The 16,241-nt window shown below is 33.2% G+C and overlaps 1 protein-coding gene across 2 annotated transcripts; it reads left to right on the top strand.

Annotated features, from left to right (window-relative positions):
• Positions 1–2,301, top strand: LOC127261154 (protein WHAT'S THIS FACTOR 9, mitochondrial). 2 transcript variants are annotated; one of them, XM_051289375.1, is made up of 2 exons: positions 1–1,870; positions 1,913–2,301. In XM_051289375.1, the coding sequence occupies exons 1-2, from the start codon at positions 225–227 to the stop codon at positions 2,157–2,159; spliced, it is 1,893 nt and encodes a 630-aa protein (XP_051145332.1). In that variant the 5' UTR covers positions 1–224; the 3' UTR covers positions 2,160–2,301. The 2 variants fall into 2 exon arrangements, with proteins under 2 accessions (XP_051145332.1, XP_051145331.1); XM_051289374.1 differs by having other exon boundaries at positions 1–2,301.
• The last annotated feature ends 13,940 nt before the right edge of the window (positions 2,302–16,241 follow it).

Below are 16,241 nucleotides of genomic sequence, written 5' to 3'. Positions count from 1 at the left end.
TTTGATAAACCCTAATCACACAGCCATCGTCTCTTCTCCATCGTCTTCGAGTGTCTGCCTTTCTTCTCCGGCAGGCTGAATGTATGGTGGAAGAACTCGGGGCTCCTGGGGGATGGAAAATTTAGTGCAGTACAGGTAGGGTGACAGAACCGATTGCGGAATAGGTTTGGCATTTTTCTCCCATATCCCCAGCCGGTTAAAAATCAGAGCGTCCGTATCTTGTCATGCAATCCCAATCCGCCGCCCTCCTCCGCCACCGCCGCCGCTTCAATCAACACTGCGGCCACATTCGCACTCTGTACGACGCCGTATCTTCCATAATATGCCCGCGGGACCGTGGACTCGACCACGCTGTGGAGCGCGAGATGCACCTCCAGCCCCTTCTCAATCTGAAAAACTTGATCATTTCCGAGCCGTCACAGTCGGTGGCGTTATCCGTCATAAACGATTCGAGAAGAAAGCTACAAATGCCATTCCGACCGATTGATTTCATCCGAAAATATCCATCGGCGCTTCAGGAGTTCCACCCGAGCTCCCTCCATATCCTACCGGACATTAAACTCACCCCCGACATTATTTCCTTGAATTCGGAAGAAACTTTGCTTTACCAAAGTGTGAACTACAAGGAGGAAATTGCGCGCCGCCTTCTGAAGCTGTTGATGTTGAGCAGAATTACCAAAATCCCTATCTTTGTGCTGGAGCGATTGAAATGGGAACTAGGGTTACCGCAGGACTACGAGAAAGCAATAATTCCTGAGTTTCCGGATTACTTTCGGGTGATTGATGGGAAGAATCTGAGAGGAAATGGGAAGGCACTTGAGCTGGTTTGCTGGACTGACGAATTAGCAGTTTCGGAGATGGAAAAGAAAGGAGCTAAGGATGGAAACATTCAGTTCCCTTTGCAGTATTCAAAAGTATTTGAGATGGATAAGAAGTACGAGAAATGGGTGGATGAGTGGCAGAAGTTGCCCTACATTTCGCCTTATGAGAATGCAAAGCATCTGAAGGCGAACAGTGACGAGTCAGATAAATGGGCAGTGGCAGTGTTGCATGAGTTGCTTAATCTCTTTGTAGGGAAGAAGGCAGAGAGGGATAAGCTTCTGTTTTTTGGGGAATTTTTAGGCCTGGGATCATCGAGGTTTAAGCGCACATGTTTGTTGCATCCAGGGATTTTCTATGTGTCGAACAAGATTAGGACGTATACGGTGGTTTTGAAGGAGGCATATAAGAGAGGGATGCTGATTGAGAGGCATCCTTTGGTGGATTTGCGGTTTAAGTATGTTCAACTGATGAATGCTCCGGAGGACAACGAGAAAGCAAAAGGTGCACAAGAAAAGAGTGGCAATGATGTAAAGAAAGGAGGGGAGGAGTTGGAGGATGTAGAGAATGAGGAGGAGAATGAAGCGGACATGGAGGAACATGAAAGTGATGAGAGTGATGACTGTGAGGATAGCTTTGATGATGAAAAGAAATATAGAAGAGGGAGATCAAAAAGAAATGATGCATTTGAAGAGAGGAACTGCAGAAGTGCAATGAGGGGGAGGACAACTAAAAGGGATGCAGAAGAAAGTGGATCGGAACTCTCAACAAGGCATTCTAAGCGAATGAGTACTTGGGATGGCAACCAGAGTAGATTTCCTAAAAGAATGAATACTCAGGATGGTGATCAGGGTAGGTTTTCTAGGAGAAGTAATACTCGGGACCGTGATCATAGAAAGTTTTCTGGGAGAATGAATACTCAGGATGGTGATCAGAGTAGGTTTTCTAGGAGAAGTAATACTCGGGATCGTGATCATAGTAAGTTTTCTGGGAGAATGAATACTCAGTATGGTGATCACAGAAAGAATACTCGGGATGGCAATCAGAGTAAGTTTTCTTGGAGAATGAATACTCAGGATGGCAATCAGAGTAGTTTCTCTAGTAGATTTAATACTCGGCGTGATGACCAGAATAGGTTTTCTGAGAGAATGAATACTCGGGATGGTAATCTGAATAAGTTCTCTATGAGAACGGATACTCAGGGTAGTGATCGGAATAGATTATCTAGGAGAATGAACGCTTGGGACACTAATCACAATAGTTCCAGAACACCTCCACCAAAATCAAACTTCTCAGGGAAGAAAGCTAGGTCAAAAACTGAAAAATTTCCCATGTATTAGTTATCCAGCTATTTGAGCGGCCAATTACTTGAGGTTTTTTCTATTACATCAGCATGAATGATTTTTGTCAATTTTGATGCAGTTTTCAGGGGACATTGGCTGTTTGATTATCAATTTTGTCCAATGCAAAAATCCTTTGTTGTCACTGTGGTTTCTTGTGGAGTGTTGAATTACCTAGTATTAGTTTGTAATGCCGCATCCTTCTCTTATTTACATGCAGTTGGTTGCTTTATATATGGCAGTGAATCTTTGGGAATTTAGCAAGAGCTTCAATATTACAAAATGCACAGTTTTATTTCTATTAATGCCCCCCTTTCTCTTTTATTCTGTGTTTTTCGGGGCTTTATGAAATTTCATTTTTGCAATTCTGTGGTTTTTGGGCTGATGGTGGTGGAAATTTGGCTGTCAATGATACTACTGGTGCTACTGCTGCTGTTGCAGTCCTTAGGCAACAAATGAAACTGGGATCCATTGGTTGGCAGTCTTTATTAGGAATGCAAACTTCTCGGTATATGATAATTCTCAACTTTGAGATATATATCTTAGTTATAGATAGGTGTCTTGAGTTAATTGTGCTTGTGTTTTTCTTTCAGTCAATTGTCTGTCCATTCGACTGCACGTATGGGCATTGCTGTATCCTTGAATTTGGATGATCGCTACATAAAGGCATACTCATGTTGATCTAGTGCTAGAAAAGAAACTCCAGAAACTAAAAGAATCCCTGGATGGTGGATTTATCATTCTTGACAGTGAGGGAATATTCTGGCTCATTCCTGTATATGTTGACCAAACTTTTGAAGTCAAATGCAGATGCTGAATTTGCTTTGAAATTGGATCTGCAGAATCAAGAGCTTAAGAGGCAGTTTGCGGAGTCCAAATCCTTGGTTGAGTGGGTATGCATTATACTTTACCCCAGATAAATGATGGTATATTCCTATGTCATCTATGCATGCTGTTTAACCTTACGATATATAATGCAGATATCTTGGGAACGATATTTTATAAAACAATAGGGTATGATAAAATTAGAAGGATAGGAGATGGAACATATAGAAGTTGAAATAAAAAAAAGAAAAGAAGATTCCTCATCAGTTGACAATTTTGTTGGTAGTTTCTGGTGTTTATTTTATCTTAAGCTAGTGATTATAAGCTCTACTCAATCATGGGAGAGATATACACCATGGTGACTGATTAATGTTCTTATCACAAACACAAAAGTGTGTCTCAGATAAATGGATGTGCAGCTATAACTGAGATCGTAAGATTATATGATAAAGACTCATGAATCTCAAAGTTATGCAGTGATGGATATACCAACTATTATCATGTCAGCAGGATATTAAATTGTGACATATTCCCACTGTATCATACACAGGCTTGCCTGGAAGAAGAAAAGGCCCAGGAATGATCAAAGATGCAACAATCCGTGGAAGCTATGCAAAGCAAACCGGATGAGTCTGCTCAGAAAGCTAATGAAGAAGCTAACTTAATTGTCGCAGAAACCCCACCCCTGTTCTGGTTGAGGATACGGCTAAAATAGAGGCTCTTACTTTAGAAATGGAAAAAGTTAAAAAGGTAATCTTGCAAACCGGCAATAATATAACCAAATCTAATCAAAGAAGTGAAGCTAATTAAATGGTAGATACACTGTTATGATTTTATCCATTCACTGGAAGCCTATGAATCTGAAAAGCAAATTGAAGAAAAGAGTGGGAAGTTGGAAGAAACTGAGAAAAGAGTCCAGTCGACTTAAGGAACTCTTTGAGCAGGTAGAATCATCTCTCTTAATTGCAATATTGTGTTAATGTTTCTCTGGAAATCTTCCATAACTTTCTCAGCTGTGATGTTTCAATTGAAATATTTAATGCCATTGTTGTACTTTTGATAGGCTTGAAGAGAAACTGAGTAACATAGAATCATAAAACATAGGGAAAACATATAGATAGTGACAGTTGTATGGTTCCAAGTAAAGAACAATAACTTGCAGCTAGCTACCTAGCTAATTAACACCACTTTAATTTTATTATCATAAATTTCACCAAGAGCCAAGATTCATAGTTATTTTCGTCACATCGCCCCCCCTCTTCAATTACTCTGTTATGCTATCTAATGATTTTTATATTTTAACATGTTAAGGCAGCAGGTATACTTATACTACACTAACACAACCCCCCTGACTTTTGGGCAACTAACTTTGCTTTCGGCAGGAAATCAAAGAATTATGATTTCACATTTGTTGCAAGCATGGATGGTAAGATACTCACAGGGATAGGGGATTGTATACAAAACAACCATTGCAGTTGCTAGTTTTGTTGTTGGCTGCTGCAGCAATACTTGCCTCAGGTTTTTTGCATACTCCGAATGTCATATCCTGCTCCATTTGTATGCATGTCGTGTTACATCGTATTCATTTCTTAAAACAGAGAATGAGGTGACAATCATGTCAATTAGATGTAGATTTGCAGCCAAAAATTAGCTGCCCCATTTCTGCTTCAGGTGCACCCCGTTCTTCGATTCTCTTCAAGGTTTCATTGTAAATATATTAATGAGTACTTGAAGGTATTTTTTTTGCTGTTTCATTGAATTGTGATGCAGCCATTTCCATCTGCGAGAAAGAAATAAACTAACGGGTTGAATGCTACTTTGGAATAATGCCAGAGTTTCGATGCATCAAGTAAAACAGTCAATTCTACTCATTGAATTACTTGAGGTCAGTAGCAATTTTATATATCCTCTACCATTTCTACTGCATCATATGTTAGCTCCATATGCTTCCTCACATTATCACGTCGAGGCTGGCTTAAACTTTAAAAATAACACTTTATATATACATAATACATAATACATGTAAAAGGGCGTAGGGTCTATTTCTTGTCAGAAAGTTTATTATTCTAGTTGGTATATTTTGAAAAATTTACTCCCTCCGTCCTAGATACCATGTTCACGTTGCTGTTTCTGTCCGTTCTACGTACCATGTCATTTTCCTTTTTTAGAAAATGATTTTACACTTTAATCTCATTTTAAATTTTTTAATTTAAATTAAACTAATTAGTTATCTTAATCTTAATTTATAATTATTTATATTATAGCATAATTATTTTCACTAATACATTCTTAATTATCTATTAATTACACCCCTCCTAAAATACCGAGTTGTAGCAGACACGGTATCGTATCTGGGACGGAGGAAGTATAAAATAGCTTAGATTTTATTTTATTTATTTTTTGAATAGCAAATCACTTTAATTTTCATAGCAGAAAAAGATCTTTCAAAGTAAAGATACCGCAACCATTGAACTAATATGTTAATTTGATGAGTCATCATTTTAGTTGGTATGTATTGAAAATATTGTAAAATAGATTCAATTGAATTAGTAAGTCGAACTTATTTATCAACATAAAAAATAGCAAAGAAATCTCTAAAATCTACACTTGTCTTCACAAAATGATTGTACATTTTTTTGGACCTCGATGTACATCCGCCAATGCATATGGGAAGAGGACATTTGTGACAAATGTTGTACGGGTGGTAAATGAATTTTCAATTGTTTGTTTCTTTTGACCAAAAATTCGAGGTTTACTGTTTGAACTGGGCGTTTTCCAAAAAAATTACATTTTTTTCTCTTACAAAATATTTCTTCAAACCCTTAAAAAAAAAAAAAGGCCTTGTTAAACTATTTAATTGACTTTTGAACTTTAGTTTAATAGCCTATAAAAAAGACTAAGGTGACTATAAAAGACTTGCCTAATTCGCATTGACCCTTGTGGTTTCGCGGTTTGAAATTCAATGTAAATTCTTATTTATTTTAAAAATTGCATGACGTCCTTTTGTACTTTAAAAAATGTTATATGAAATTCCACTGTAGTTTTATAATTCAGTTTAAATTTCCACTTTACTTTAAAAAGTTGCATGACGCTGTTTATACTTTAAAAAGTATTGCATGAAATTCTCCGCCATGCAAAACATACAGATAAGAAATCATCTTTTCATTGTACAAGGGAGTTTTCATGGTGGTGAAGTTTTATGCAACGTTTTTTAAACTATAAGGGAGTGTCATACAACTTTTATGAAATCTTAGAGAAGTTATGGGAAATTTTACCGTAAAGAAAGGCCTATTCTTGCAAGTGGTCCGATCATTTACAGGAATTAGGTGGGCATTTGCAGCTTATTTGATTTGAGCTCACCAAACAGGAGGTCCAAATTCAAAATAGCCCAAATTGATCAAATTTGGTGAATATTCAAGAAGAAAAAATCGAGAAACATCTGGTCCCTGTCTTATTGGTGTGTGATTGAGCGAAATGGGTGAATAAATTTAAGGGTGTATTTGTCTGAAGGATTTTGACAAATTTATACTCCATCCCAAACATCTTACAATATATATATATATTTTATAATATATTCCAAACATCCTGCAATATTTTCAAAATAGAAAATAACTAATTATACTTAATATCTATCCCACACTTTATTTTTTCGTATTATCCAAATAAAAAAAAATAAAATATGCATTTCTCTCTCTATCATATCATTTAATTTCTAAATTATCCTACTTAATATTACCCACCTAAAAACCTGTGCAAAAAACAAATGTTGCACCACTGTTTGGGACAGGGAGAGAGTACAATTTTTATTTTCCTAAAATATCAATTCAAATATTTATTTTTTATTTTTTATATTGTATTAAAAATCAATTGTACATTCAAATATTATACCAATAGTTATTTACATCACATTGTATTATTATTTTAATTTAATTTTTTTACTATTTAAATTCCAACTTAAAATTCAAACTTCAAACGAACACCCTAAATGTAATTCTGAGAGAGGATTGCAGACATTAAGGTGACTAAATGTAACTCTGACAGAGTATTGCAGACATTAAGGGTGACGGATGAGGAGCATTAGAGTGGCCACAGTTCGGTTATTTATAAATATATAGGTATTTAGGATTTGAATCGAACCAAATAAATATTTGAAATTGTAAGCTAAATAAATTAAAAATAACTACTAACTCTAACTAAATAAAAATATTTGCAAATATTTCAAATTGAATTGAACCGAATCAAACTAAATTTGAATACAATATAATTATTAATATAAATTTTAAAATATAATAATATAAATATATTTGATTTGGTTTGGTTTGGTTAATAAAAAAAATATCAAAATCAAATATTTATATTGCAGTTCTGTAAGATCGATTTGATCACATGCACCCAACCCTCAAGCGAAAGATGTCTCACCGCTTGATCTACAAGGGTTTGACAATGAGGATCTATGGTTACGGCTAGAACTGTTAACGAGTTGAGTCCAGCTAAATTTTAAGTGTTCGTTAACGTTCGTGAACAAGGTTTGTGTTCATTCGTTAAGCTTTCGAGCTCGTTCGTAGTGTTTGAGCTCAGCTCGTTAAGAATTTTTATTATTTGAGCTCGTGTTCGGCTCGTTTAGATAAGCATTATGCAATTTATTTTTATTATATTATTAAAGGTTAAAAATCTTATTTAGATCCGGAGATATTGATCCTTTTTAGATCTACAAAATCATTATTTTTATCAATTTCTGAGCTCTTCATATTTATTTATAATAATTTTCAAATTCATTTCTTTTAATTTTAGCATCTGAACAATCTTGTTTGTTTTATTCTTGCTATTTTTAAAAATTACATTTGGGTATTATTTAAATTACGCCAGGGATTTATCTGCAATTTGATGTTTTAATTATATATATAGTTTTTGTTATTTATTAGTGGTTAAATTTTATAATATCTAAATCTGTTATAATTTAAATTATGTTTTTAATGTATTTAAATTTTATAATAAATAATTAAGATATTTATAATAAATTCAAAATATATTATTATACAAAAAATTATATATATTTTTATGTATTTGTCAAACAATAATATTTTGTACTTTTAAATAAATAAAAATTTAGAAATTATCTTGAAAATATACATAAAAAGGTAAATATTTAATTATATGAAACAAAAAAATTTAAAATAAAACTTAATTGATCAATATAAAATAAAATTTAAATGTTTTGATTTAATTGAAACAATATACTTCATTAGTCCAATAATAAATAATACAATTTCCATTTTAGTCGGCCTCGTAACAAATGATACAATTTTCATTTTAGTATGTCTCATAACAAATGATATCTTTCTATATATATGATAAATTTTACTAATTTAATACATACTTAACAAATATGAATCAACTTAATTAATTTTATAATATATAACATCATATCTACTCGAAACCTCTTTATTTTTATATTTTACATCAATAAATAAATATTTTTATCTATATTTAAAACTTCACAATTATATATATATTTTTAATTATTTGTATTAAATAAAATTTTATTTTCTGTAAAATGATATTCATATTCCATATATTTTAATAAGATATAAATTTTAAAATATTTAAATACATATTTTAAATTTCTTGTAATAATATATATTATTTTTTATTTTAAAATTACTAACAATACCATTTACATAATAAATAATAAAACAATATCATAATATACTATTATTAACTAATCAACCATCGTCATCTTAAAAATCGTGTCATTAACCAAATATATCGTTTATAATGAAACCGGGGAGTATTAAATAAAAATGTACCAATATATTACATAGAAATGCAATAATATTCATTGGATTAGAGTAAAATATATTATAAACACCAGTAAAATGAATATTAGTATGCATAATCATTAAAAATAAAACACACAATATTTAGTACGGACTTAAGTCACCACTACTTCCCCCAATATCATTGAAGAATTGCGAGAACAAATTAGTCGAATTTGATTGATATTGTGTTGGTCTTTTTCTTATTATTTCTTGTTGTTTATTATAGTATAATATACTGAGATTCGTGTAGGGAACAACATTAAGATCTATGGCCAATACTCTATCATCATATTGAAGTATTTTATTTTCTAATTTTTGTTTTTTGAAACTCGTTATACGTGTTAATTTGTTCATATAACTTGTTCATAGTTTCGACAACTTGTGAGGTATTACTTATTATTGTTTCAATACCAGATTGCACAATTTCGTCAATTTTTTATTTTATATTATTTTAATTTTAGACATTTTTATTCCCGTAGGACGTGTATGCTTCCGTGGGGTTTCAAAAGCAGCATCCGTAACATTGAACGAGAATCCTCCAACGTCACTCTCATCATCCAAATGAATAGAAAATGCAGACTATCGCATGAGAATTTCTAGTTGAATGTTCCGATGACGACAAGATATGAGTTGCATTATGTTTTCTCAAGCGTCACCCTCATCATCCTACAGATGATTGGTCGGTGGCTGCAATTGAATCTTAAGAACCAACTCATGTTCAACATGGGAGAATCCAATGAAACATTTAGAAGATATTTTTTTTCTCTTAAATTTCACATAAACGTGGATGTATGAAATATAGAGCAAAACCCATTATCCATAGCCACCTACCTATCATTCTATAAATCTATTCCGAACTACGAGCCCTCACCTATCATTCTACAAACCAATCTTGAGTCACGAGCCTCCACCTATCATTCTATAAAACTATCCTGAGCCACAAGCCTTTACCTATCATTCTACAAACCTATCCCGAGCCATGAGCCCTCACATACCATTCTACAAACCTATCCCGAGCCACGAGCCCTACCATTCTATAAACCTACCACGAGCCACGAGCCCTCACCTACAATTCTACAAATTTATCTTAGCCAGGGGGCTCTACCTACCATTATATAAATCTACCACGAGCTCTAACCTACCATTGTACAAACCTATCCTGAGCCACAAACCTCCACCTACCATTCTACAACCTTACCACGAGCCACCTACCATTCTACGAACCAATCCAAAGCCACGAGCCCCAACCTACCATTCTACAAACTTGTCCAAAGCCATGAGCCTCCACCTACCAATGGCCGCCGCTTGAATTCCGCTCCGCTCACAGATTTTGCGCGGCCGTTGCTTGTTTTCCGTGCAGCTGCCGCTCGATTTCCGCATAGCCACCGCCGTTTCACTCAATTCCACGCAAAAGTTTCCGTACTCATAAATGCAGTCGCCGCTCACGGATTAATGGACATAGAATTCTGCTTCGTTCAAATTTTCGTGCAGCCGCCGCTTGTTTTCCGCACCAGTTTTGACCGTTGACTTTTGTTGACTTTTGCGCCGGTGGCTATTTTTCGCTCTTGAAGTCATTTTTTTTGCTTTTTGAGGCCAGATTTGGACTTCCAAAATAGTTTTCAATCATTATTTTACATGTATAAATAATAAACACCTTATAAATATTTATTCAAATAAATATACTTACTAAATAAAATTATTTTAGCCAATATTAAATACTTAAATAACATATAAATAATGTCTAAAAATATAATTCAAGAACACATCAGTTAAGTTAATTTAATGTATGCACCAAATAAATTATAAATTACACCTAAAAACTAATAAATTAATATTTTACACACAATATGAAATAATTACAATTATTGAAATAAATTGTTATAAATAATACCAAAATTCAACATAAATAAATAATTAATTAAATAAATATAAGCTATAAAATATGGCAAAATCAAGAGTTATCAAACTCCTCACATTTAAGCTTTATTCGCCCTCGAATAAATTCAATTAGGGAAATTAAACCAAATATTTTCTAAACAAGGATTCAATATTGTCGGCAATATCAATGGTGGTGTGTAAACGAATCTTAGCTAAAGTTCAGATCCTTAAACTATTTAAGAGTTATTGCTCATGTACAAAGTATCTAAATCATCTATCCCGAAATATTTTCAAATTTAAGTATTCGAAGTAGCTTCTAAAGATGATGCGACGACTCAAAGCTTAAATATACCGCCATAATAAATAACATGGTACAATAAATTAAGAAACAAGGCGGTCTGGTAGACATTGCTATGGATAATAAATTAATTTCGACATTTTTGCGCCGATGTTTTTTTTTTTTCTTTCAAGTCAAGTCGCATATAAAGATAATTGACATCCTCTTCACACTATTCGTTTGCCAATCCCATTTTTAAGAAAATTTAATCTATCATCTCCACTAACAAGCGCAGCTAAATAGACAAAAATTCTAAAAATTAGACTAACTATGGAACAAATGAAACGAATGTGATATCAACCAACTTTATCAAAATTTCGATTTATACTTATACTAAAAAGAATTTCAATTATTGAAAAGATTCGAGTTTCAAACTCAAATTAAACACAATGGAATTCGATTGACTCGAGAAAATAAGATATTTCATGACTAACTTTATTTTAAATAAATTAAATATTATAAATATAATAATATAAAATAATTTAATTCAACAAAAATTACACAAGAATAAATTACACAAAATAAATTAAGCAACATAATTTAAACAACATAAACTAAAAATAAATATGAATAAATTAACCCCTATAAATTAATTAACCCCCTGAACCAGCTCAAATTTCTGTGTAGTCGTCGCTTACGTTCTGCACCAGCAGGGATTTCTGCACAGCTGCCGCTCGCTTTTCGCATAGCTGTCGTTTTTTTTCGGGGCCAGCATTGACCGTTGACTTTGATCCACTATTGTTGACCGTTAACTTTTGTTGACTTTCGTGCCGGTGGCTATTTTTCGTTCTTAAAACCATTTTTTTCGCTTTTTGAGACCAATTTTGGACTCTCAAATCAGTTTTCAATCATTATTTACCTGCATAAATAATAAACACCTTATATATATTTATTTAAATAAATATACTTTCTAAATAAAATTATTTTAGCCAAAATTAAATACTTAAATAGCACATAAATAATGTCTAAAAATATAATTCAAGTATTATATCAGTTAATTTTAATTTATACACCAAATAAATTATAATTAAATTACACCTAAAAACCAATAAATTAATATTTTACACACTAGATAAAATAATTATAATTATTGGAATAAATTATTATAAATAATACCAAAATTTGATATAAATAAATAATTATTTAAATAAATATAAGTTATAAATATGACAAAATCAAGAGTTATCAATTATATATTACCCCCGTCTTATAAAAAGGAAGGGTACTATTTATTTTTTTCGTCATTGTATTTAATATTAATAATATTTTTATAGTTGTTTGTTTTAAGGAGGGAGTATATTAATTTTCTACTATCTATCAAAATCCTAATCTCCTACACTCTATTTTCACTCTATTCTTTTGTATTCAAATGACGGCATATCGATTTGGATATCGATAATTCTGCAAGTCAAACTTCTTCAAATTTTAGGTCATCGTCAATTATTCTTATTTTCACCGTAGGAAGATATATATATATATATGTATATGTATATTTGTTTGACCATTGAAGATTGCTGATATAAATAATATTGTTTTTAGAGTCATGAATGTATGAAATAATACAATTTGTACATAATTGTTATGCGTAAGAGGCAATTGTAATTTATCTATTTTATATTATAATTATAATTTATTAAATTGTGCACCTACTTAAAAAAACAGCTGGATCCACCACTATTGGCCAACGCATAGCAAAGTATTTATTTAATGAGCAAAGCAATATTTGTCTCAATCGTCTTCTCAATACATAGCAACCAATTTGTTATGGGTCTATCCCAGGTCATAGAGTTGATAATCGTAATTGCGAAGAAATTGCTCATAATTTATTTAATGATTACTTTGCACCTAATCCAGTATTTTGATGAACAAACCTTTCTCTAACGTTTTCGGATGTCTCAAAGTTTGTTTCTTCGTATTCTTGATGCATTTAAATAATATAATTAATATTTTCAACAACAATATGATGGGCTTCATCATCCCAGATTGTCACCTTAGTAGAAAGTAAAGACTGTATTTCGCGTGTTAGCATATGGTACAGTAATAAATATAGCTGACGAATGTTAAAATAGGTGAATAAACGGTTATCAAGAGTATAACAAGATTTTGCCATGCTGTAGTTGAAGTTTTTTCTTAGCAATATTTTCGATCACTAAATCCTAATGGTATTGCGAGGCTACTTTATATTGGCGAATTTCATGGTTTTCCAAGTATGTTGGGTATGTAATTTAGATTGCATGCATTGAAAATAGAAAATTGCCTAATCGCTTGGAAATGTGCATATGTAGGTCGAAGTGGTTCACTAACTATTATTCTAGAAGCAATGACATATTACTATATTTGGATATGACATGCATATTTTAGTTTATCGGGAACCAACAATGATATCAACATATTAGATAATTTACATTTGTTTTCAGATTTCACGGATGAAATTGCCCCTCCGCTAAGCTATGTTATCCAAGAGAAATAATATAATACTGGTTATTATTTAGTTGATCCAAAGTGGTAAACGATTGTGTAATCTATTCATAACCCACGAGGTCTAAAGAAAAAACTTTTTTGCACAAAGGCAAGAGTCATGTCGAAAAGATATTGAACGTGAATGTAGTGTTTTACAGTCGCTTTAAGGATTTTTCGTTGGACCTGGTCATTTTTTGGAAAAAAATATGGGTTGTTTAATATAATGACTACTTATATCATCATACATAATATGATAATAGAGGAGGAACGCTATCTCAGTGCTCCAATAAGTGAACGGATGGAAGCATCGCCTATTGAAATTGAGTTGGAAAAAGACCAGCATGCTCAACATGAAGGATTTTTCCAACGATATAGACAACTTATAGATAGAGAAACTCAAATATCACTTCGTATTTGATTGAACATATATGAGAGCAATATAGTAATTCGGATAATTTATTCCATTGTATAATTTTCGTATTTAATGTAATATTTATTTTAATTTAACATTGTAATATTTTTTTTAATATTTCTAAAAATGAGAATATTAATTTTGAGAGTGAAAATGAATTTGATTTTGATAGTAGTAATCAAAATGAACTAGAAAATTACCAATTGACTAGAGATACATTACTTTTTAGACTTAGTCATTTTTTACTTTTAGTGTGTTTGAAATTCTTGATAGGAATTAACCAAAGACTTTTAGAGAGGCAATATAGTTTGAAAATAAATTACAATTGATAAGAGCAATGAAAGATGGAATGAATTTTTAATTGATAATAAAACTTGATGTTTAGTCTTTAAATCTCCCAATTGTTCTCTTGTAGATTATAAATAGATTTATAAGGTTAAACAAGAAGATGATAGAATTAGATTTAAGGCAAGATTACTAGCTAAGGAATTTACCTAAAAGGAGAAAAAATATATATAAATAAGATTGTTGATTAATTTTTTCAACAATTAAAAGTAAAATCCGAAAATAGAAATTATCTTCGAATTTGATAAAATAAATGCCTGAGATTAAGAATCTCTAGACACCGTACGATACATAAGTAAACTAGGAAAATAAATACTACAGACTGAAAAAGTAAATGGTGATCCCTAAAAGCAATTCACTGAATTTGATGTCGATTGAAGATGGTTTCTCTAGGTCATGAACAGACCTATTTAAAACCTATTTCAACCGCCACAACCAGGTCGTGCCTTTATATCCGCTCGCCGGTTGTAACTTCTCTCAACCGTCTTAGAACTGCTTTTCGTCCGACCAGCACACCTGCTACTACGTCTTCTTTTAAATATTCCCTAAAGAAACGTTTTGAACCGTCGTCTGGTCGGTTACAACAACCGCTATCAACCGCCCACCAATTCCTCCTCAATTGACACGTGTTTTAACAGTCTCGCCAACCGCTCATACCAATTAAAGGACTTAACTGGCTCGACCGACCGCATCTGGGCACCTTACCTCCTTAAGTGGACGGCTAGTCCTGAACGACTACTCAACCGCCCAGCGTACTTAAGACAGACTACAGGCCAACCGACTGAAACTATCGTATAACCCAATGATTGACCAACCGACCAATCTAGATACTAACTGGTCGCTAAACCAAACGACTCATTGGTCGCCCCGTCAAGTGACCACCATGCGGTCCCTCCAATCGGCTGAACAACCATTCGTCCAAACGATTCATTGATCGCCCAATCAAGCGACCATCATCAAGTCCCTTCACTCGGCTGAACAACCATTTGTTCAGACGATTCATTGGTCGCCCAATCAGGCGACCACCATCCGGTCCCTTCAAACGGCCAAACAACCATTTGTTCAGGCGATTCATTGGTCGCCCAATCAAACGACCACCATCCGGTCCCTTCAAACAGACGAACAACCATTCGTCCAAATGATTCATTGGTCGCCCAATCAAGCGACCAACTGACCGCCCTTTCAAGCGACTGAACTACTGTTTTGACCAAGTGACCGGCCAATCGATCAGGCGATTAACAGGTCGCTTAATTAAGCGACCAACCAACAGACCCTTTCTTCGCCCGACCAATTAACAGACCTTTCCTCTTGTCCGACCTCCGTGTCTGCCATCTCATCTTTCTTCGCCCAACCTCATTTTGTCCGACCTCCGTATCGGCCATCATCTTTCTTCGTCCGACTTTCTTTTGCCCGAGTTTTGGGCCGTTTGGCTTATGTTCAGACCCATCGAGAATCCCATTGCCAATTAACAGGCCCATTGAACTATACACCAATTCACAGCCCTAGGCCCATTCTCGAAAACCCTACATTTTGGTTTTTTTTTTACTCAACAAAGATATTTGCACCCGTTGTCAAATTTACCATTGTTCGTGTTATGTTATCATTAGTCGCTTTCTATGATTGGGAATTGAAACAATTACATGTTAAAACAACTTTTTTACATTCTGAGATTAATGAAAAGATATATATGAAACAACAAAAAGGTTTTATTGATAAAAATAAAATGATGTTGGATAATCGGTTATTTTGCAATTGATTGTTTTGTGAGTGAAAATGCGACGGGCCGGTGTACCAAATATAATTAATTTGGAAGAAATAAATAAATATTATTTATTTATTGTGTATGAGGTTTGATTAATATTTTGACTATTTTTCCTGTCTCGAGACAAACCAAATTGTGCAACCCCAAATTAAACCCGGGTATATGGCCTAAGTCGCAATATCATTTGGATAAAATATTATCCGTTAGACAAATTTATTATAATCTCAAACGGAAGGTTTGAAAT

Source organism: Andrographis paniculata, unplaced genomic scaffold (assembly GCF_009805555.1).
Source record: "Andrographis paniculata isolate CXL003 unplaced genomic scaffold, ASM980555v1 Contig62END, whole genome shotgun sequence".
Lineage (NCBI taxonomy): Eukaryota > Viridiplantae > Streptophyta > Magnoliopsida > Lamiales > Acanthaceae > Andrographis > Andrographis paniculata.
The sequence above is the reverse complement of the archived record's forward strand: the minus strand, read 5'-3'. Positions and strand labels throughout refer to the sequence as shown.